This window comes from Phaenicophaeus curvirostris, chromosome 26, assembly GCF_032191515.1.
Source record: "Phaenicophaeus curvirostris isolate KB17595 chromosome 26, BPBGC_Pcur_1.0, whole genome shotgun sequence".
NCBI classification, from domain to species: Eukaryota; Metazoa; Chordata; class Aves; order Cuculiformes; family Cuculidae; genus Phaenicophaeus; species Phaenicophaeus curvirostris.
In genome coordinates this window covers 2,395,655-2,418,182 of record NC_091417.1, presented here as the reverse complement: position 1 = coordinate 2,418,182, position 22,528 = coordinate 2,395,655, and the positions used below count along the sequence as shown (strand labels likewise).

The following is a 22,528-nucleotide window of genomic DNA, read 5'->3' as shown; positions in this document are numbered from 1 at the left end:
AATCCCCCTCTATAGGGAATGGTTCATCCCAGCCCCACTGATTCCCCCCATTTGGGATGGTTCATCCCAGCCCCACTAAATCCCCCTCTATAGGGAATGGTTCCTCCCAGCCCCACTGATTCCCCCCATTTGGGATGGTTCATCCCAGCCCCACTGAATCCCCCTCTATAGGGAATGGTTCCTCCCAGCCCCACTGAATCCCTCCCTATAGGGAATAGTTCATCCCAGCCCCACTGACCCCCCCCATTTGGAATGGTTCCTCCCAGCCCCACTGAATCCCTCCCTATAGGGAATGGTTCATCCCAGCCCCACTGACCCCCCCCCATGGGGAATGGTCTCTCCCAACCCCCCTTCCCGGCCGCCAGTGGTCGGCGCCGGCGCCGCCTCGAATTTCACTTCCGGGTTCGGAGGTGGCGGCGGGGCCGGAAGTGGCTCGGGTGGCTTCCGGCGGGGCCCGGCACCGGGCGGCAGCGGCGGCACCAGGTACCGGTACCGCGGGTTCAGCCCCAGCCCCGCTCCCGGGGCCGCCGAGGCCCAGGGCTTCGGTCCCGGGGTTTCCCCGTTCCTGGTCTCCCGGGACTCAGCCCTAGGGGTTCCCGGTTCCCGAGAGTCTCCAGGTTCGGTCCCGGGTTTTCGCCGTTCCCAGCTCCCTGGGCCTCACTATTGGGGGTTCCCAGTTCCCAGCTGCCCCGGGGGTTCGATCCGGGGGGGGTTCCCGGTTCCCGAGTCTCCAGGTTTGGTCCCGGGTGTTCCTTGTTACTGGATCCCCGGGGGGTTCCCCGTTCCCAAGGCTCTAGATTCGATCCCAGAGGAGTTCCCGGCTCCCTGGGATTCAGCCCTGCGGGTTCCCCGTTCCCGGTTCCCCAGGTTTGATCACAAGGTTCCGTGTTCCTGGCCTTTCAGGTTTGATCCCGGGGGGAACCGGTCCCGGCTCCCCGAGCTTCAGGCCCCGGGGGGGGGGGTCCCCATCTCTGCAGGTTCAATTTCAGTGGGATTCCTGGTTCCCCAGGCCTCACTCCCAGGAGTTCCCCATTCCCAAGAACCCAGGTTTTGTCCCAGGGATTCCCCGTTCCTGGCTCCTCAAGGCTCATTCCTGGGGGTTCCCCATTCCCAGCCTTCTGGGGTTCAGTCCTGAGGGGTTCCCGGCTCCCTGGGGTTCAAGCCCAGGGTTCCCCATTCCCAGCTCTCCAGGTTTGGTCCTGGTGGGGCCTGTTCTCACAGCTCTTCAGCTTCAGCTCCAGTGGGGGAAGGCCATTCCCAGCTCCCTGGGTCTTATTCCTGGGGTTCTCAGTGCTTGAGTACCCCGGTTTGGTCCCAGAGGGGTTCCCCATTCCTAGCTTTACAGGTTTGGTGCCAGAGGGATCCCCGTTCCCAGCTCCTGGGGTCTCAGTCCTGGGGGATCCCCATTCCCAGCTCGCGGGGGCTCAGTCTTGGGGGATCCCCATTCCCAGCTCGCCGGGGCTCTGTCCTGGGGGATCCCTATTTCCGGCTCCTGGGGGATCCCTATTCCCGGCTCCTGGGGGCTCAGTCCTGGGGGATCCCCGTTCCCAGCTCGCCAGGGCTCAGTCCTGGGGATCCCTATTCCCAGCTTCTGGGGGCTCAGTCCTGGGGGATCCCCATTTCCAGCTCGCTGGGGTCTCAGTCCTGGGGGATCCCCATTTCCAGCTCGCTGGGGGCTCAGTCCTGGGGGATCCCCATTCCCAGCTCCTGGGGGCTCAGTCCTGGGGGATCCCGATTCCCGGCTCCTGGGGGCTCAGTCCTGGGGGATCCCGATTCCCAGCTACTGGGGGCTCAGTCCTGGGGGATCCCCATTCCCAGCTCCTGGGGGCTCAGTCCTGGGGGATCCCGATTCCCAGCTCCTGGGGGCTCAGTCCTGGGGGATCCCCATTCCCAGCTACTGGTCTGACACCCATCAGAGCCCCCTGGGTGGGCAGACGAGGGGCTGGACCTGAGGCTCGGTGCTGGCTGTGGCCGCAGAGAACCACGCTGATGCTGAAGTGTTCTGAAAATTAGTATAGAGAGCTAACGAGGAGAGGGAAGTGGGTCAGAGGGACTGCTACAGCAGGAGCTGCTTCCTCCAGCTCTGTGGACGTGTCTCACAGGGAAAGGACTGGGGCAAAGGGGCTGCAAGCAAACACAGCTCTGGGGAAGTGTGATTTTCACACACCCTCTGAGTCTCCCTGTTTCTGACTGGGCTCCCCGAGGGTCTCTGTGCCCACACCGGGTGCCTGCGTGGACACTGAACTCGCCCAGCGGCAGCTCCTGGCCTTTTGCAAGTGTCACAGACAGGTGAAAGTTGTGGCCCTGATCCCCCTCGTCACTCCGCTGTCCCCTGTCAGTGTTGTGTGGGGAGCCAGCCCGGATTGGATCTGGCAGGGCGACCCTTCCAAGGACTCAGCTCAGCCCCAGAAGGTGCTTCAGTTCTGGAGTCCTCAGCATGGGAAGGATATGGAGCTGTTGGAGCGAGTCCAGAGGAGGCCACAGACATGATGTGGGAGCTGGAGCATCTCCTGTATGAGGACAGGCTGAGAGAGTTGGGGTTGTTCAGCCTGGAGAAGAGAAGGCTCTAAGGAGACCTTAGAGCAGCTTCCAGGACTGAAAGGGCCTCCAGGAAAGCTGAGGAGGGGCTCTGGATCAGGGAGTGCAGGGATAGGATGAGGGGGAAGGGTTTTCAGCTGAAAGAGGAGAGGCTGAGATGGGATCTTTCAGGGAAATGTTTTGCTGTGAGGGTGGGGAGGCCCTGGCCCAGGTTGCCCAGAGCAGTGGTGGCTGCCCCATCCCTGGAGAGGTTCAAGGCCAGGTTGGATGGGGCTTGGAGCCCCTGATCCAGTGGAGGTGTCCCTGCCCGTGGCAGGGGTGGAACTGGCTGGGCTTTGAGGTCCCTTCCAACCCAAACCATTCCATGAGTCTGTGATTGTAAGGAATGCTCCAAATGGGTGCAGGGACAGCTCGCAGCAGAGCTCCACACTGAGCCATCACCACAGGATCTGGGTCTGCTCAAAACCCAGACAGCCCTGGCCCTGCAGGGGCTTGGCTACAGATGTGCCAGGGAATCTGTGGTTTGCTGAAGGCGCGGGGTCATCTCCTGGCTTTTTTGGCTTGAGGTTTAGTGTCTAATTCAATATTCACCTTTTTTATTTAAAGGCATCTCTCCATGTAGGAAGCTTGGCCGTGTGTTAAGGGAAACACGCGTGGCTGGTGCCTCTAAAAGGCTCCGTCCCGCTCCATCTTCATGCGTTTTCTCCCCTGGTGCAGCCGTTGCTGCAGAGGCTGCAGCTTTCAGAAGAGGTGACACGAGAATTAGTGGTAGAAGTCATCATGTGAGCAGAGAAGAGGCATTAATGGGAAGTCGGGGGCGCGGGAGGAAAAAGAGAAGAGCTGTCACAAGATGGAAAGGCTTCTTGCTGTAAGAGGTGTCATTGACATGCAAACGTGTGCTAATGAGGAGCGTGTGATTTGAATCTGAAAGCTGAGAGTGGGGAGGGGGTGGCACCAGGGAGGGGGTGGCACGAAGAAGGGTTTGGCACTGGGAATGGGGTGGCACAGGGAAGGGTTTGGCGCTGCGAGCTTTGCCAGGGCTGCTCTGGCCTTTCCCGGGGATGGGCTCTGGGCTGTTGGTGTTTTGCCTCACAGCCTCTGCGGCAGCGCCCGCTGGGTATCGGCGCTTGGCGTTGTCTTGGGATTTCACCAGCCACCCTCTCCTTCCCACTCTCCTTCCCTCTGCTTGCTTCCCACTGGGATTTGCTTGCTCGCTGCTGAGGGTGGCATCACAGGGCCCTGGGGGTGGTTAGCCTGGAGAGGAGGCTGAGGGGAGACCTCATCGCTCTCCGCAGCTCCCGAAAAGGAGGTTGTGATGAGGTGGGTGCTTGGTCTCTTCTCCCTAGCCGTGAGATGAGAGGAAATGGCCTCAGGTTGCACCAGGGGAGTTTAGACTGGATTTTAGGAAAAATTCCTTCACGGAAAGAGTGGTTAAGCCCTGGCAGAGCTGCTGAGGGCCGTGGTGGGGTCTCCATCCCTGGAGGGGTTCAGAAACAGTGTGACCATGGCAGTTCAGGACATGGTTTGGTTGGCACGGTGGGCTTGGGCTGATGGTTGGACTGGATGAGCTTGAGGTCTTTTCCATGATCACTTCTTGTCTCTGCAGCTTCTTCCGCTTCCCCCTCAAAACAAGTCTCACCACCAAAAAGAACCCAAATCTTTCCTCTGAGGCTCCAGAACCCCTTGGTTTTAACCAAAAAAAAAATCCTTGAGGGCTCCCTGATCCCTGTGCCGCTGTCGTGTCGGCTGTCAGAGCCGCGCTCCTTGAGAGCCCCCGAAAGCGGCTCGCGCCTCGGCAGCCGGTGCGGAGCTGCGGGGGCTGTCTGAATGCATAATACAACGCCGGGGTGCTCAATAATTTATCTGTCACCCAGAAACAGGCACATTTCTGCACGCTCGCATCAGCCCCTGCTCTTTCTGCTCTGAGCTTTCTGAGCCTGACGGAACGGTTCCACTCGGGGGGAGCTCACCTGGGCTTCTCCCCGCGTGTCCCATGGTGCTCTGAAGGTAAAACCCTTGTTGCTGGTTCTTCCCCAAGAGTTGGTTGTCGCGGGTTGGATTGGGATGAGCGTGTGGTGCTAAACCTCTCCGGGAAGTTGAATAAAAAGAGGGTTTGGGCTGGTTGAGCTGCACAGGGCTCGCGCCAGCTGCCATCCTCAGCTGCATCCCTGGCACCGCAGCCCCAGCGCTGCCTCGGCATTGAGGGGACGCGGCCGGTGAGTCTCGCAGGGTGATTTTAAAGCGCTGTGAAAGTTGGAGGGGGGGGCCGTGTAAGTGGAAAGCGGTGTTTGAGGGACTCAGCGGTGACACCCTGCCTAAGCGGAGCAGCAGCCCCGGCCCGAGGCGATGCATTATTCAGTGCTCACAGATGTCTTTAACTTTTCTCAGTTCGAGATGGGCCCCTCGCTCCGAGCAGCGAAGGGGCTGCGGTCATTGCAGCTGATCCAAAGTGACAAGGCTTCCAGCTCCTTCCAACGTGCCTCCGAGAGAGACTTACAGGGACTTGACAGGACTCCAGCTTTGTTCCCTCTCGAGCCCCGGCACTCCCTGGGGGCTCGGATCATAGAATCGTGGAGCGGTTTGGGTCAGAAGGGACCTCGAAGCCCATCCGGTTCCAACCCTCCTGCCATGGGCAGGGTCACCTCCCACTGGATCCAGTTGCTCAAAGCCCCATCCAACCTGCTTTTGAACCCCTCCAGGGATAGGGCAGCCACTGGATGCAGCAGCCGCTGGTGCAGGGACATGAAATTGCCCCAAATCAGGTTGTACTCTGCTCTTGCTCGGGGCTCTGGTGGGGCTTGACAGCACCCCAGCTTCGCTGGCCCCATGGGTCACCCCTTCCCACTGGTCTGGGCGCGCTCAGGGCTCTTTTCCTCAGACAGCACGTAGCTAGAGCCTCCTGTTGTTGCAAGTGTGTTCTGTTGTAGACAAACCAACGTCACTGGGATCCTGGAGGACGCTGAACTGCTGGGGAAGTCGCTAACACAGCAAAAAATTTGCTTTTTGGAGACATTGTCCTTGGGCGGGAGCGTTTTGTGCTTTTGCCACAAGGGACTCGGAGGTGGCAGAGCTGGGGACTGACAGATCCCTGGTCTGACCTGTTTTGGCATCCTCTTTCCTTGTTTGTCTCTAGCACGCTCCATTACCGTAGCCGCTTCCTTGTGCCGTGCTGACGGAGAGGAAGAATTTTAATACAATGGTTGGCATGGACTACGTGAGAACAGTGCTCAGCCCTCAGCACCTCGCTCCCCCCGGGGCCGTGTGCCTGGCACTGCCAGCTGCTGCGCTAGGACTGAGCAGAGCTTGCCCCTGCTCCCCTTGCTGCTCCACTTGGCTGGAGTTAGGTATGGAAGGCAGCCTCCTGCTCCTCCAGAGGAGGCCACGGAGATGATCCGAGGGCTGGAGCACCGCCCATACGAGGATAGGCTGAGAGAGTTGGGGTTGTTCAGCGTGGAGAAGAGAAGGCTCCAGGGAGACCTTAGAGCAGCTTCCAGCACTGAAACGGGCTCCAGGAAAGCTGAGGAGGTGCTCTGGCTCAGGGAGTGCAGGGAGAGGATGAGCAGGAATGGTTTTGAGCTGAAAGAAGGGAGTCTGAGATGTGATCTTGGGAAGAAATGTTTTGCTGTGAGGGTGAGGAGGCCCTGGCCCAGGTTGCCCAGAGCAGGGGTAGCTGCCCCATCCCTGGAGGGGTTCAAGGCCAGGCTGGATTTTGAGCAACCGGATCCAGTGGAGGTGTCCGTGCCCATTGCAGGGGGTGGAACTGGCTGGGCTTTGGGGTCCCTTCCAACCCGAACTATTGCATGATTCATGATGATCCATGGCTGATGGGATGACCGGCTCCCCGTTTCCCTGTAGAGGAGGCTGGTGCGGTGCAGCAGAGGGCTGGCTGGCTCAGGGATCCTGGGAACTGTTCCCTTTTGGATCACGGGCCTCTGTGGAAACACCCTGAGGCTCCTTTTCCTGCTGCCGCGGCATCTCCGCCGGGTTTACCATCTGCTTCTCTGACTGTAGCCGCCAGCTTGGCTCAACCTGCTGTGAGCGCGTTCGTGGTGGCTGCCATTGGGTCCCAGTGCCGCTTGTGGTGGCTTCACGGTCACGACACAGCTCCGAGCCTTTCACAGCTGATTCCTCCTTCCCTGCAGTGAGCAAGAGGGAAGGAAGGTCCCTGCCTGTGCTGGCGAGCGTGGAGTTCCAGGGTGAGATGGGGGAGCCCTGGATGTCTTTGCTTTGGAGAGGGAGGTTCTTTGGCAGCCCAAAAAGCTGGTATTAGCCTTTTCCCTCAGGAACTGTATAAAACAGGCATGATCTGATCCACCAATGGGAATATTTGCCCTGAGAAAAGGTTTCTGGAGACCTGAGGGTCCCCTTTGTGTCTCCCCACAGGTGACAGCCTGTCTTGGCCGATGTTGCCCCAGTTGACGTAGGACCCAGGTCGCTTGGGTCAAGGATGAGCAAGCCGACAGACCTGCAGCACGACCTGGAACGAAGCCTCCCAGCCATAGCGTCCATCAGCACCTCATTCTCCCAGAGCCAGGGCTTCTCCCCGTATTGCTACTTCTCTCCGGAGAAGAGGAAAGCCATCTCGGACGTGAGGCGGACCTTCTGCCTCTTCGTCACCTTCGACCTGCTCTTCATCTCTTTGTTGTGGATAATTGAACTGAATGTAAGTTGGGGGAAACAACTCGGTGGAGTCTGCCCTTTTAAGCTGTGCTTTGTTAACTCAGTTCCCTCTGCTTTAATTGCTCCGTTCCAGGAGTCTCGGGCCAAGTCTTTGTTTGTTCTTCCCAGCGCTCTGCTGATTTGTGCTGGCTGAGAAACCCCCGCGTGGTTGGTGTAAACTAAAGTCCAGCTTATTTCCTGCAGCCGGGGCCCTGTCGTGGCTGTCCAGGGTCGTTAACGTGTGTGTCGGGCTCCGTGTGGTTGTGTAACAAGATCTGGGGCCCTTGGAGTCGCCAGGTTGAGCAGTTGGCCAAGTTTGTCCCCTCCTCCCCTTGCCTCGTGTGTGTTTGCCAAGCAGCCGTCGGCTTTGTCTTGTTCCTGGAGCACCGGAGGAGCGAGGTGGGATGTGTGGACCCTCCTCTTGCCCATCCCGCTGCTGAGCAGAGGCAAAAAGGCCCTTGAGCTTTGCTGCCAACACACCCAAACTCATCTCAGCTTCTGAAAGCCAGAGGCGAAGGGAAACACAGGGAGCTCGGTCCTCTCCAGAGTGTTGTCACGCCTGTGCGGGCTGCTGCGTTTGCTCAGTGTGTCAGCCGTTGCAGCGAGCAGGGAATTCCAGTTTATTTACCTCAATTGGAGCAATTCCCTGGGCTGTATTTTGGTTTATTTTCCCTGAACTGGTCCCAGCTGGATTCAGCTGAGCTGGGGGCGGATTTTAGGTACTGCGTGTCCTCCTAGGGAACAACCTGAGCATAGATGAACAGATAGACCCCAGCGCTACTGCCTGCAGCCCTGCCGGTGCCTGGCTTTTATTTATCAGCACTGCATCCTGCGCTCACTTAGCAGCTTTTATCTCTGCCCTCTATCTCCTGGGTGTCTGCGCTTAACAGATTGCCAGCAGCTCCCTCGCCCTGCCCACACTGAGCTGAAGAGACCCCTGCTCCCCTCCCCCTTAGGAAAAAGCGTCTCTCAGCCAACATTCCAGCCATGCCGATGGTGTCCTGGACCCCAGCCTCCTGCACTCGTCCTGGCTCTCTGGAGAGGTGCTGTTTATAAATCAAAATATCCAGCCCCAGGGAGATAAATCTACCGGCACGGTCACCAGGGCAATTCTGAGCGCAGGGCTTGCAGGTAGCCATTAATGAGTGACTAACTGCTGATATTTGGGCCCTGGGCCGAGATGCTGCATATTTAAAGCTATTAGGAGAGCTTATTTGCCTAGTTATGAAGAGCAATGATTTTTATACAATGACTAATGCTTTTTTTATCAACGGTTTCCTTCGCTGCAAGATAAGCTGAGCAAATTGGCCCTCGTTAAATGTCTGTTGCCTGCAGACTGTCATCCTGCGAGCTCGCTGCTCTCGGAGACAGAGAGATGCTTCAGATGGTTCTTCTTCCTTGTCCTCTGCAGCAGCCTGTGTGTAAAAGCCTCTCAGAAAGCGCAGTCCAAAGCCTTCCTTGTGCCTCATTCCTCCTGCAGGGTCCTGTTGTAGGAAAGAGGTATTTGGTGGCAGCTCAGCAGAGCAGTAATGCAGAACTGCTCTGTCCCCTTCTCCTGGAATATTAAGCACCAGCCCTGACCTAGAGGGACCGTTTCCCAGTGGCTGCCTCTTCTGTCCTTGGACTGTCTGATGAGAGGGTGCCAGGACACCAAGCTGCCAAGAACTGGCCTGAGATCCACCAACTTGTTTCTCACAGATCATCAAACAGCTGTCAGCCTGTACCAGCTTCCAGGCCAGCTGGGCTGCGTTCAAACCAATAGCCTAAAGGTGAAGCATTTGTTCCAGTTACCTGAGCCATCCGCTTTCTCATAAACAGTGATTCCAGGCTCCTGAGAACAGGATTTATGGGGTCAAAAGGACCAAGGCTGTCAGACCCCAGGTAGTCGCGGGGTAAGGCAAGAAAACTCATCTGTGAGCATTTTCCACGCTCCCAGAAAGCAGTTTTGACTCTTCTGAATTTCCTTGCTGTCTGTCTGTATCTGTCTGCCCCTCGTCCTCCTCTTCTCCCTCTTCCCCTTTGCTGGTACGGTTGACTTCCTCCGTCGGATTTCCTGGAAGGCGGATCAGCGCTGCTGTGAGCTGTGGGAAGCCAGCTGGCCTGGAAGAAAGGAGGGGGTGGGACCCCTTGATGCTTTGCCCAACGAGAACGATCGCAGCTTAAATTCCACCAGTGACCTCTGCTCTGAGAACCCTCGCAGGGGAGATGTCTTGGTGGTCTGGCTGTGGGAGATGCTTTGTTCAGGTGCTAGAGAAGTGGTTTCCTGCAGTTTTCCTGTTTGCTCCACATCTCCTTCTGCACAGCTGAACTCTCACCTGGAGACAGACTTGGAATCATAGAATCATAGAACTGTTAAGGTTGGAAAAGACCTCTAAGTTCATCTAGTCCAACTACCAGCCCAACCTCACCGTGCCAACTAAACCATGTCCTAAAGTGCCGTGTCCACACAATTTTTGAACCTCTCCGGGGGTGGTGACTCCCCTGGTGCAGCTTGAGGCCATTTCCTCTCATCCTGTTGCATGTTACTTGGGAGAAGAGACCAGCACCCACCTCGCTCCAGCCTCCTTTCTGGGAGCTGCAGAGAGCGATGAGGTCTCCCCTCGGCCTCCTCCAGGCTAAACAGCCCCAAGTGCCTCAGCTGCTCCCAGAACCCCTGTGCTCCAGGCCCTTCTCCAGCTTTGTTCCCTTCTCTGATTGCACTTCAGCTGCTCAATGTCCTTCTTGTACTGATGGGCCCAAAACTGAAGCCAGGATTCAAGGTGCGGCCTCAGCAGCACCAGGTCTAGGGGGATGATCCCTTCTTTACTCCTGCTGGCCACACCATGGCTGATAGGAGCCAGGATGCTGTTGGCCTCCTTGGCCACCTCAGCACGCTGCTCAGCGCTGGGCACTGTGGGAGGTGTTGTCTGGCCGCGGGCTTTAGGTTCGTGAGAGTTGTGGTGGGCGGCACTGGATGTGCGGAGCCAGAGGAGCGGTTCCCACGTAGCTAGTGTTTAATGTACCTGCCTGCTGCTCCGGCTCTGGCTACCAGACTCTTGCGCTCCTCACTGTGAAACCGAGGGTGAAATGGGCTGTTGTATCCTCCCCCAGCCCTGCCTTGGCAGATGAGCCCGTGCTGTGCCAGCAGCAGGCATTTGAATGCCCGCTGCAGAACCTGACCTGGCAATAACCTCCGGTCACTGCTTGGCCGGGTTCCTTCTCCCATTAGTTTCTTATCAGCGCACTCAATAGCTTTGTGGTTTCCTCTCTCCCCTTCAGACGAAGGATGGCATCCAGAAGAACTTGAAGGATGAAATCATCAATTACAGATTCAAGACCTCTTTCTTTGATATATTTGTGAGTATCCCAGACTGCGGCACGTGAGGGAACAGCTTTGGAGCTCAGGCTGGGCAGGGAGGGTCTGTGTGTTAGGAGGGCTGGGGTCCCCTCGCAGCCTTGCCCACCCCAATGAAATCAGGCAGATCTCAGCCTGTCCTGACCCTGTTTGTGCAGACAGTGATGTCCTCGGGAGCTGCTCCATGTCTGCATCCTCCCAGCACCTGGCAGAGGGACAAGGGCAGTAACGAGTGTCGGTGGCTCTTTGTTTTTAAAGGTCTTGGCTTTCTTTCGGTTTTTTGTGTTGCTGCTGGCCTACGCAGTTGTGAAGCTGCGCCACTGGTGGGTCATCGCGGTAAGAAGGCAGTTTTTCCTTTCCTGTTTTCAGTTTTCTCATTCTCCTTGGAGTTTGCAGGGATCTGAAGTGTGTATGTTTATTTTCAGGTCACGACGTTGATATCCAGTGCCTTCCTGATTGTGAAGGTCATCCTCTCTGAGGTTGGTTGCTGTGGGCTCGCAGGGGATTGCTCTGTGATGAGTTGACGCTGCTCTTTTCCCGTTTGTGTAAACTCTCTGTGCTTTCTGCTTTCTTCCACGCAGCTTCTGGCCAAAGGGGCTTTCGGCTATTTGCTTCCTATCGTCTCGTTTGTCATTGCCTGGTTGGAGACGTGGTTCCTGGATTTTAAAGTCCTAACTCAGGAAGCAGAGGAAGAACGATGTAAGTGTTTTGCTCCTCTCCGGTAGGAGCTGGCAGATCAAACCACCAGGCCTGGGGTTTCTGCTGCTTTGGCAGCACCTTGACAGAGATGACATTTATGGAGACGTGATCTCCAGGCTGGCTGTGATGGGAAGTGCCTGACTCAATTCTGTTATGGTATATAAGTCCCTTCAGGGGAAGAAAATACCAGATTATAAAAAGCATCTTTTAATTGAGTGGAGCAAAACGTGCCAGATTCCCTAATGTCTGAATCCCGAAGCCCATACGGGCTGGAAACGAGAGCTCACCTCCTCGTCGGAGAAGCTGTTTTGAAACAGTGGGATGGATGCCAGGCGGACTGTTGGACTCTCTGCCTCTGATATCTGTCTTTGGATCTGGGCTGGAGACCTTTTAGAACAGGATTGCTTCAGTCCCGGAGACATCGCAGGGGCGCAGCGTTGAGTTACGGTGTGTGTAATCGTACAGCTTCTGGTTGCTGAGCTCAGAGTAAACGGAGATCGAGCCTGACCTAATGCTTTACAAATTGCCACGCAGGGCACCTGGAACTTCCAGGGCTCCTTCTAGGGAGCGGCTGCTCAGCCTGGACTGGCACAGCTGCCTGTTCCTGAAGCAGCAGAAGGAATTTGTTGCTCCCCCAGGCTCAACTGAGGGATGATGACTGGGAAATGGCACGTAAACGAAGGAGTATTCCTTTGTCAAGCCGGGCTCCATCAGAAATTCACTGCCTGACTGGAAAACACCAGAGGATGTTTGGGTCTTGCAAGGAGGCTTTAAGATGAAAAATGATCAAGTGTTTAATGCCTCTATTGGATTAGGCTCAGGTTCCAAATTGCTTCCAGGGGAAGCTCTTATTTAATTAGATGCTTAATCGCCTTTGGATTTGACAGGCAAAAGAGCCCATTGATCTCCATGCAGATAAAATGTCTCAAACAAAAGATGAGGCAATAGGAGCTGAAAAGCTTGTGGGCTGGCTGGTGTCAGTGCGAGAAGACCAGCTTTGCCTGGGATAGCATGGCTGGGAGGGTGGTTGAGTTGAGCTGGATGTGGTGGGGGTCCCAGGACCCCTTGGTGTTGAAGTGTTGGACTCTCTGTGTGTAAAACCTGGTGCTTTGGTTCGCAGGGTACCTGGCGGCCCAGGCTGCAGCCTCTCGTGGCCCGCTGCTCTACCCCGGTGCCCTTTCCGAGGGGCAGTTCTACTCCCCGCCAGAGTCCTTCGCAGGTAAGACCTGCTCTCCTCCCCTTCTTCTGTCTCCTTGCTGGGCTCGTTCTCCTTATGCCACTCCTCCTGGGTCTCCTCACCTCCGTAATCACTTCCCCCACTCTCAGCTCTGGCTCATAATCCCAAACCTTGGCAGGGCCTCCGAGAACTGACACTGCAGAGCAGCCTCCCCTCTCCTTGCTCTGTGCCTGGGCAGAGGAGGCCCAGCCACACTGTTTCCCTGCCATTTGCAGAGCGGAGGCGCTCTCAGCCCCGCATGCCTGGCTTCAGCTCTGTGGGAAACCAGAGCCTTTTGTGGTCTTGGGATTAAATGCTCATAGCTGTGTCTCAAGTACTTGAAAAATGCTGCCCTTGGGATGAGGGCACGGGGGCAAGTTGCCTCAAGCAGGTGAGGATAAGAGCTGGCAGCTTGCCACTGCCCTGTGACACCGCCTCGTGCTGGCTCCGGAGACCTCCCATGCTCGGGAGCGAGGAGACGTCAGCCGGAGCAGTTGTCTCGGTGTAGCTGACACCCGGTTCGTGCTCAGCCTTCCAGAGAGCAGAGTGGCGCCTGCCCTGCCGGCTGCAGCGCGGAACCGGTCGAGGAGGCAGGGCCGGGGCTGTGTTGGGGTCATCCCTGCTGATAGCCCTTCCCATCGGACAGGGCACGGGGTTCAGACACCATCTGTCCCCCACGAGAAGGTCGGAGGGAGGTTGTGCAAGTGGGGTCTTCATCAGCTGTGCGTTAATTGTCTTTCCAACCCCCAGGGTCGGACAACGAGTCGGACGAAGAAGGCGCAGGGAGGAAGGCGCTCACAGCTCAGGTAAACAGAAGCAGCGTGGCATGGGGCTGGGTATCTCTGCCCCTTGGCTTCAGGCTGATCCAGGGCTGTGGGAGCCTCTGAGAATCCTGCAGCCCCATCGAGGTGCTGTATCCACAGAGCGCCAGAGCCTCCTGTCCCTCATTTTGCAGCCTTCTGCTCTGAGGGTGTTTGCCTGAGGAGCTCTGCCTGCCCCTCGGCTGTTCCCTGCTTTGGTGGCATCGTGGCTGCTGCAGGAGGGGGTTCCAACATTATCCCAGACCCAGGGCTGCATGCCTTTCCCTGCAGCATCTCGCAGAGGTTGAATTCTGGCTCTTCTCCTCCCTGTTTCATCTCTCCCCTGCCCTCTTCGGTCCCCGTTTACATGGTCACACACTGAGAAGGTTATTGTCTCAACTCTCCCCTCTTGCAATGTGGCTCACAGAAGGGTCCTTTGCCTCCCTGAAGCCCAGCTGGGTACAGGCTGCTTTGTGCTCTTTTCCAAGCAGTTCTGCTACCGCTCTGCCCCAGAAGGAAGCTCTGCACATCTCGTAGCCCTTTGCCTGCTGGAAAGCCTTACGTTAAGGCAGGAGACTCGCTGGTAGACGCAGCTGGTGTGTGGATGCAAGCCAGGGCAGGGAGTGTGACTTTGAGCTCCAAAATGAGGCCTCTGTGACCCAAATTAAGAGATTTCAGTGGTGTGGTGATGGGAGACACCCCTTTTCCCTCTGCCACCCCTGGAAGTGAGGGGTAGAAGCCTTGCGCGCCCACTTCAGGCTCTCCGCAAACCCAGCTAATGAAATATTCCCTTCTTTCCTAGGAGAAAGAGTACGTCCGACAAGGCAAAGATGCGATGGAGGTTGTGGACCAAATTCTTGCCCAGGAGGAGAACTGGAAGTTCGAGAAAAACAATGCAAGTGTCCCCCCTGCCCCACCTGCTGGGCAGCGAGCACGGATGGCTTAGCGAAAACGGGAGGACAAACGAGGCTTTTGAAACCTCCTTGCGACATGAAAAATTAACAAGCGTTACAATTACCTGATTGAATTAGGAATCTATTCCAGTTCAGTTAAATGTAAAATCCCCTCTTATTTAATTAGACGTTTAATTGCCTTCCTGTTTGACAGGAGAGAGCCCGTCACTCCTCCCTCCAGACTGCAGGCAGGCAGGGGTGGACGGCTCACCTTTGGAGCTGTGGCTGCTGGGCTGGGGTGGAGTGGAGGCGCTGGTCCTGCAGCAGTTCTGGGGGGCCCCATTGCTGCAGGTTCTGCCCTTGATCCACAGAAACTTGCTTTTGGGGATGCTGGAGAGACCAGGGCAAGCTGGGGTCTGGCCTTTCTGGGAGCCCACAGGAGAGCGTGGAGGACAGAGTGCTCCTCCAGAGCTGTTTGTGTCCCCTACATGAGATCCACAGGGATCTCGTGGGTGCTGGAGGGTCAATCAGGGACTTGTCTCTGCCTCACATCTTTCCACTGTGGCTTTGCCAAAGGGCTCTGCAAGTCGTGCCAGGCTGCACAGAGGCACCCAAAGCCAAGCGGGCCCTGCCCTGCCTGTTTCCTTGCCGCTCTGGTTCATTCCTGGGCTACAGTAGAGTTTTTCTGGGGTACCTAGAGCTCCTTTCTCTCTCTCTGAAGGGTGGAGAGAGAGGGGCAATGTCTCTGCCCCCTAAACCCAGCCTTGCTTTCTGCCTGTGGGCTCGCAACACCGATGGGGTGAGAATCCTGCAAACTGCAGTCTCATCTGGTGTTTAAAATTCCCCTGTCAAGTGATCCATTGTGTGATGCCAAACTAGCTGGGCAGATTGTTTTCTTTATCCAAAGGGGGGAAGGATTTAAATAGACTAATCAGACTTTAACACAGGGCTAATGATGAAAGGTTATCATCTGTCCATCCCTAACCCCTCCAGGGAGGCTCTTCTCGGATGTAGGTAACAACAGCAGTGTTGGCAAACTCAGCCCTTTCTCTTACCCTGGTTTTGGTAGCTTGCTACAAAGAGAATTTGACCTTGATGGGGAGTTTGCAGGCTGGCACGGGGTGGATTCTTTTTCTGTCTCATCACTGCTGCCTCTCTGGATATTGTTTTGTTTATAGAAATGTGTGCATGTGCATCTGAAACGTGCTCCGTGCTGGGGTCACAGCCTGGGCAGGGGGGGATGGCTGGAGGCTGGAGAGGGTCCTGTAGAGAAGCGATTTATTTTGCTAACACAAATGTTACTTTCTTATTTCTTGCACAGGACTTTGGTGACATTGTTTACACTTTTGAAATACCTTTCCATGGCAAGACCTTTATTTTAAAGGTAAGAACCTTCCTGGATCTCTTCCATAGCCTGTGCAAAGGCTATGGAAGTCCAGGCAAAGAGCAACTGCTCTGCTCAGAGCCACGGCTCAGCTTTCATCCTCTTTCCTGCCCCTGGCAGGCCAGGTCAGGCTGCAAAGCACACTCTCTTTGCTTGAGACAGATGAACCGCGCCGCACGCTCTAGGGAATCTCTCCAGGAAAGCCCCTTGGCTGGCAGACAAACTCCCCAGCAAATATGCTGGGCCCTGGTCTCTGCTGGTAGAAGTGGGAGCAGGTGACTGCAAGACTCGCTTCCAACCCCAGCATCTAGGACTAATCTGACCAAGGAGGCTAATTGCAACTAATTGCCAGCAAGACCAGGGCTGAGCGTGCGTCTGCTACTGCCTGGCATCGAGAGGAGCTGCTCGGAAGTGCCTTGCTCCGTGCCCTCTCACTGGAGTGGCTTGGCTGTAAACCATGCTTTAATGAAGCATTGGTGCTGCGGTGGCTTTTCTTTGTTCCAGTGCATATGTTGCCTCGCTGGCAGGAGCTGCCAATGGAGCAGCTCTGTATTCCCGAGGAAAAGCTGGATGGTCCTACGTTACTGCATTAACCGTTTGCCTCCAAAGATCCCCTGTCCCATGGGGACGTAGAGAAATGAATGTTGGCTGTGCTAGAGCTCAGAGCGGCTCCTCAGCAACTTCCCAAAGCAATTGCGTATGCAGCAGAGCTCCTGATAAAGTCAGGTGAGGGTGGGAGAGGAGGGTCAGCCCACAGGTCTGTCTCTCTTGCTGTGTTGCAGACGGACAGACAGGCACTTGCCCTCTCTTTACACCTCGTCAGGCAGCAGCTCAGTGACTGCTGAAATCCAAGGTCTGCTCTGTCCTCTGACTCCACGTGCGCCCTCCAAGCCCCTGGGAACAGGGCAGAGAGATGACAGCCTTGGCATTGCCTGCGCTCGAGCCTTGCCACTCCCCTCCTGTATTATCGCATTTATTCTTTGGGATCTGCCCTATGTTCCTTAAAAATAATCATACCAAGGTGGGGCTGGGGGCTGGCTAACTGCTCTGGCTCTGTCCTCAGGCTTTCCTGCAGTGCTCTGCTGAAACGGTTTACCAGGAGGTTATTCTCCAGCCTGAGAAGATGATCCTGTGGAACAGAACAGTGGCAGCTTGCCAGGTGAGCGTGCCGGACAAAGATGGCTTAATCACAGGAGCTCCTTGGAGCGGAGAGATGGAGCTTCCCAGTCCAACACCGGCTGTCAGCGGTGCCCAGGCCCTGCTGGAGCTTAGCTGGATCCGAATCACTGAGGCGTTAAATCTCCGCTGCTCATCCATACGATCCGAATGCTCTGTGGTAGCCAGCTGCATGCGTGTGCCCATCCAAAAGCCTGTGAGGTGGGCAGGGAGATGGGCCAGCGGCTGAGCCAAGCCAGCTTTTGCTTGGGAGGGTTTGGGTGGTTTGTGCCGTTGGATCTGGAGGCAACACCTATTCCCTCTCTGAAAAGCAGAGTGACCCATCCCAGAGCAGGAGACAAACCTATGCACTCCCTGCCAAAGAGCTCGTCCCCCTCAGCCTCCCACCAGCTGCTAAAGATGCCCTGGTGGCTTTGAATCCCGGTGCTGTTTTAGGGGAGAGTCCGTATCACCCAGCTGTTGGCACAGCCGGACGTGCAGGCGCGGTCTGAGGAAACCTCTCTTCTCTTTTTTTCCCCACCCCAGATCTTGCAGCGGATTGAAGACAACACGATTGTCTCATACGATGTGGCAGCTGGGGCTGCGGGCGGTGTCGTTTCCCCAAGGTCAGTTTATGCCACTGTCTGCTTAGTACTGAGCCCCTAAAACCCCTCCTGAAACACAGGGAGAAGCATCTGACAGAAGTGAGAGCGCTCTGCCCTGGCAGCTCCCACTCCCCACGAGGCAGGGCTGGCTGACTGTGCGGCTACCGCTCCCAAAGGCAAGGAGCCCCTGAATTCTCCTCCAGACGTTTCTGGCAAGAGTCTCGGAGCTCAAAATCCGTCTCAGTCAGTCAGTCGGTCTCTCTGATACCAGTGCTGCGCTGTGCTTTGTCCGTGTGTTGACATACCTCTGCCACCGCCTTTCCCACCGCTCCGGAGAGCAGGATCTGCTCCTTCCAAGTCCTGGTGCACGTTTTAAAGCAGTCAGCACCCTTTCTTTGCTTAGGGATTTTGTGAACGTGCGCCGGATCGAGAGAAGAAGAGACAGGTACATTTCCTCAGGGATGTCGACCACGCACAGCCTGAAGCCTCCGCTCTCCAAGTATGTCAGGTAAGAGGAAGGCTCTTTTTTTTTTTTTTTTTTTAGCTGGTATCTGACACATGCGCTTCGCTTAAGCTTAGGGCAAAGAGCCACTTAAATGAAAACCCTGCTGTCTTTCTGGCAGCGTTTGCAGGAAGCTAATCTATTTGCGGAGCTAAACCTTGCTTCCCTTGTTCTTCTTCCTTTGTTAAAGAAACTCTCCGTGCTGTTCAGCGTTGCCCGGGCGTTTCCCAGCTCAGGGGAGTGGAGGGTACTGACCAGTAGCACAAACCCCAACCCAGTCCGCATCCTGTTTATGTAACAGTTAATTCCCGAACGGGGCCCGCTGCCATTTCGGAGGGGCAGTAAACAGCTGACTGTGGCTTGCTTTGAGCCTCTCGAATGCCTTTTGCCTCTCGTAAGCCAGTCCCTTACTGACTTTAAAGGCTGCGGACATTGAGAGATGGTCCCGTGGGTGAAACAAGCTGCGTCAGGATGGACTGGCTCCCAAAGTGTCCACATGTCTTTGGCTTCTCCCCTTCCGTAGGGACAGCTTCGCCCGGCTGGTGATGGATCTCGGTGGGATTAGTCTCCACAAACAAGGGCTCCTTGTTACTGTCTGCTCCGGTGCCTGGGGCCCAGCTGTGCCACTGCGCACGCTGACTTTGTTTTTCCTAATAATCTGGTTAAAGTAATTGACATTTTAACTCAGAGCCGTTATAGCTGCCTCAGTCTATTTAAGAGTCGGGGACTTCAGGGCCTAGAAAAATCTTTTTACGGATATGTGCAGCAAGAATAGTGTGTTCCTGAACAGGGAAGGGAAATTTGTATTTGGGCTGCATGTGCAAGCACAGCTCTGGTCTCCTAGGCGGATCAGATGGTGCAGAGAAGGATCTGGGGGCTGCAGCGATGAGCCTCCTGGTGCCGAACCTGTCCTGACTGCACACGGTTTCCCTGGTTGCTTGGCTTTCCTGGGACCTGCTTGTTTGCACCCCATTTCCACAGGGCTGAGCCTTGGAAAACCTCTCTGCTGTGAAGAGTCGGTGTCGGCTGCGCTGGCGTGATCCAGAGGCAGAGGCTGCTTCTCAGCCCACGGCCCTGCGGCAGCCCTGGCACCACCGCTGCCAAGGCACCTGTGGGAAACCTGTCCTGCCGTGCTTGCCCGTGTGCCTGCAGCCAAAGCAGGCACCTTCCCGTGCTCTCTGCGCATCTGCTCCTGCCCCCTGGGCTCCAATCCTCGCTGCCAGGCAGAGGAGGTGGCTGCTGCTGCAGGAGCCGGCGCCGGATCGGTGCTGTGCACCCCAGAGTGTCAGAGAACAGCTTTAACTGTGTCCTCTTGGTTCCCTGCAGGGGTGAGAATGGGCCTGGAGGATTCATCGTACTGAAATGTCCCAGCAACCCCAGGGTCTGCACGTTCATCTGGATTCTCAACACGGACCTGAAGGTAAAGGCGCTTCTTTGCCGATACAGCCGTATCCTGTCCCCAGCAGAGCTTCCCAGTGGGCTCCGGCATCCCCTGTGCAGCGCGGGCTGCGTGCCGAGGGCCAGCTCCGCTCCCCGTGGCTCACGTCCTGCTGGCTGCTTCCAAAAGCAGCTCCTTGTCAAAGGCTGCCTTCAAGGGACTTGAGTTTTGCTGGTGGAGGTTAAACACCACCTGAAAATCACCCTCTATCCCCCTGAAGCTGCCCCAGTGCGAGGGGGACAAGGTTTTTTTTTACCTGGCAGAGATCTTGCTTAGGGGTTTCACGTCTCTGTGTGCAGGAACTGGAGGAGAGGAGGTTTTTATCCTCTCTGGGGACTGAAAGTGGGGCATGTGAAGTGGTGTCTGGTTGCTTGCTTCTCCCAGGGCCCTGCCGAAGGGGCGATTTCCCTGTCTTGGCACGGCCTGCTTCCAGACACCCTGTCACAAACCCCACCGCCCCGTGTCCGCACCCGGGAAAAGGCACTTTGGCTGTAAGAGATGACCCAGATCTGGAGCTCTTTGCAGAGCCGCGCGTCGAGTCCTCGCTGGTGGCCCGGACAAAAGGCAGAGCACGAAGGGAGCCGAGGTCGGGCGGATGCGGGGAGCGGAGCTGGCCCGTTTTCTTCCTCCGCTGAAGGTTGACGTGGTAACGGCGCTGCAGCAGCGAGCACAAAGGCTCCATTCATCAGCGCTTTGCTGCAAAGCTGCGCGGCCCCCTCCCCTCCCACGTCCCTCCCTCCCCACAAAGTGGATCCACTCCTGCCTGCCTTGGGAGACACTTGGAAAAGGATTTGCAGAAGCATTTGCCTGGGCAGTGAAAGCAGGAGCAGAGCGTGGCCTCCTGCCCCTCTGCCCTGGAGATGTGTTTTCCTTCTTGGCTCTGATGCCTCTTCCGCCCCTCTGTAGCGAGTGGTTCGGGAGGGACAACGAACCCACTTGGTTGTGCAAGATGGGATTCAGAAAGAAAAGATGTTTCTTGCGTTTCCCGGGCTGGAGAGCACTCACCCACTGCCTGCCTCCGCTGCTGGAAGAAATGCCGTAGCGGCCGAGCTATTAATAACCCGCCTGCTCCCACCATCTTCCTGAAGGGCTCTGCTGGTGCCCAGACCTCTCTTCTCTGCTGTCTTGCTATTTCCTTTGGCCCTGAAGGAGTATTTATAGCACATGGCTCATCTCTTCCTGCAGCCAAGGGTGAGAATTACACACACACGTGTGTGTGTTTTTGTGTCTGTGATGGAGCTTCATCACAGAGCTCAGTTTAGGGAGGTGCCTGAAATGGCCCCTGGATCAATGGGCCCAAAATCTGTTTTTGTGTCACAGGGAAAACCTGTTCAAGGGAAAAGTCTCTGCCTCCTGCCCTGCTGGAACCCCTAGATCCAAAGGGGGGGGTCCTGCTGTGCCTACCTGACTCCCCATTTGTCCCTACCTGCACCCAGGACCCCCCATCTCGTGCCCCAGGACCCTGCACGAGGGCCCAGCGCTGCTCCCAGCTTTCCCTCAGCTCCCATCCCACGCAGAGGCAGGGATTATATTTTTTATGCATTTCACATAATGGAGCACGGGCCGAGGCGGTTGAGGTTGAGTCGTGCAGGGCTTTTTTAGAGAAATCAAAACGCTTTTCAGTTCCTCCCCCGGAGCGAAGCTCCCTGAAAGCGGCAGCTCCCCGCTGCGGCGCTTGTAGATCCCTCAGCCGGAGCTGCCATCGCCGGGGTGGGATGGGGGCCAGCCCCGCACCCCAAATCCAGCCGTGCCTCCGTGCTGCCCTAACTCCTATCTCTCTGCTTTCCGCACAGGGTCGCTTGCCGCGTTACCTGATCCACCAGAGCTTGGCTGCCACCATGTTCGAGTTCGCCTTCCACCTTCGCCAGCGGGTCAGCGAGCTTTGTGGCAAGCTGTGAGCAGCGGGGACCTGCCCTCGCCGGACATTCCTCTGCGGCCGGGGACAGCCGGGAGCAGCCACTGCGGCCCCAGGGCCTCGCTGCGGGTCCCCTCGAGCAGGTCCCCCCATCCTGACAGCGCTGAGATGAGGCTGGGGGTTTGCTCGGTCCCTTCTCCCACAACACTTCCCCCTCACCGGGATGCTGAACCCACTGACTGTCGTGTGCCAAACCCCTCCCCTGCCTCCTGTGGGTCTGACCTCCCTCTGCCCCTCGCGCAGGGCTCGGGGGGCTCCTCTGGGACCCCACAGATTCTTGGGTTTGTGCCCCAGGAGAGGGGTGGGCTGGAGGAGGCCACGTTGGGGTGTAGACACAGCTCTGTCCCCTCTAGCTGTCCAGACAGAGCCTCGGGCCGGGCTCTTGTCCCTCTTCACGGCCATCGCCCCCCAGGGTTGTGCCCCCCACCCCACTCTCTGCAGGAGGGGACATGGGGGGGCCACACGGGGGCCGTTGTGAGGCTTTTCCGTGGTGCCCAAACCTCCCCTTGGGGCTTGGCTCAGCTCGTCCCCCGCCTGCCTGCAGCTCCTGGTGGAGGCAGAGCGTGATTTGCCTTAAGCAGAGACTTTTTATCCCTTTTTTTTTTTTTTTGGGGGGGTGGGGGATGCGGGGGCGACTGCGGCTTCTTTCTACCTGCGAGCGCCGGTGCCGTGTTCTGCGCTATAAATGGAAGCAGCGCGAAGCCCCCCCGCACGCGGGGGTGCACGTTAGCAGCACTCGGGGAGCACCCACACCAGCCCCCCAAGCTCCCTGCCCTTCCTTCCCCCTTCCTGGAGCCCGTCCTGGGGGTCCGGACCCCCCCGTGCCGGCGAGGGGCGATGCCTCCAGCCGGCACCCGTCAAAATTAAAAGCCTTGCACTGTTTGCACCCCTTTGTAATCTGGGTGAATAAAAGCATGGAGGAGCCCTGGCCTGGCCAGGGCACGAGTGGCCACGGGCCTGGGGCCACTTGTAGCCCCCCCAGGCTCAAAATTGAGTCCTCCAGGCTCTTGTGGCCACAAGCTCGGGGCCAATTGTAGCCCCCGTCCTCAAAGAATGGTTCCTCTAGGCTCTCGGGGCCACGTGTCTGGGGCCACTTGTAGCCCCACAGTCTCAAAGAATGGGTCCTCCAGGCTCCTGGGGCCACTTGTAGCCCCCCCAGTCTCAAAGAATGGGTTCTCCAGGCTCCTGGGGCCACTGGTCTGGGGCCAGTTGTAGCCCCCAGTCTCAGAGAATGGGTTATCCAGGCTCCTGTGGCCACGGGCTTGGGGCCAATTGTAGCCCCACCTTGGCTCAAAGAATGAGTCCCTCCTCTAGCCACAGGTATAGGGCCACTTCTAGCCTCCATCCTCAAAGACTTGAGTCCTCCAAGCTCTTGTGGCCACGAGCTCGG

General features: G+C 56.9%; 2 protein-coding genes across 2 annotated transcripts in view; both read left to right on the top strand.

Annotated features, from left to right (window-relative positions):
- Window positions 1-22,528, top strand: part of ORMDL3 (ORMDL sphingolipid biosynthesis regulator 3) — a 172,180-nt gene that overhangs the window by 17,717 nt on the left and 131,935 nt on the right. The gene's annotated exons all lie outside the window — the stretch shown is intronic.
- Window positions 384-22,024, top strand: STARD3 (StAR related lipid transfer domain containing 3). The gene is made up of 15 exons (XM_069877335.1): window positions 384-483; window positions 6,922-7,201; window positions 10,456-10,533; window positions 10,790-10,867; window positions 10,957-11,010; window positions 11,113-11,230; window positions 12,351-12,449; window positions 13,197-13,252; window positions 14,049-14,141; window positions 15,461-15,523; window positions 16,587-16,682; window positions 17,225-17,304; window positions 17,687-17,791; window positions 19,112-19,205; window positions 21,017-22,024. The coding sequence occupies exons 2-15, from the start codon at window positions 6,986-6,988 to the stop codon at window positions 21,119-21,121; spliced, it is 1,335 nt and encodes a 444-aa protein (XP_069733436.1). The 5' UTR covers window positions 384-483; window positions 6,922-6,985; the 3' UTR covers window positions 21,122-22,024.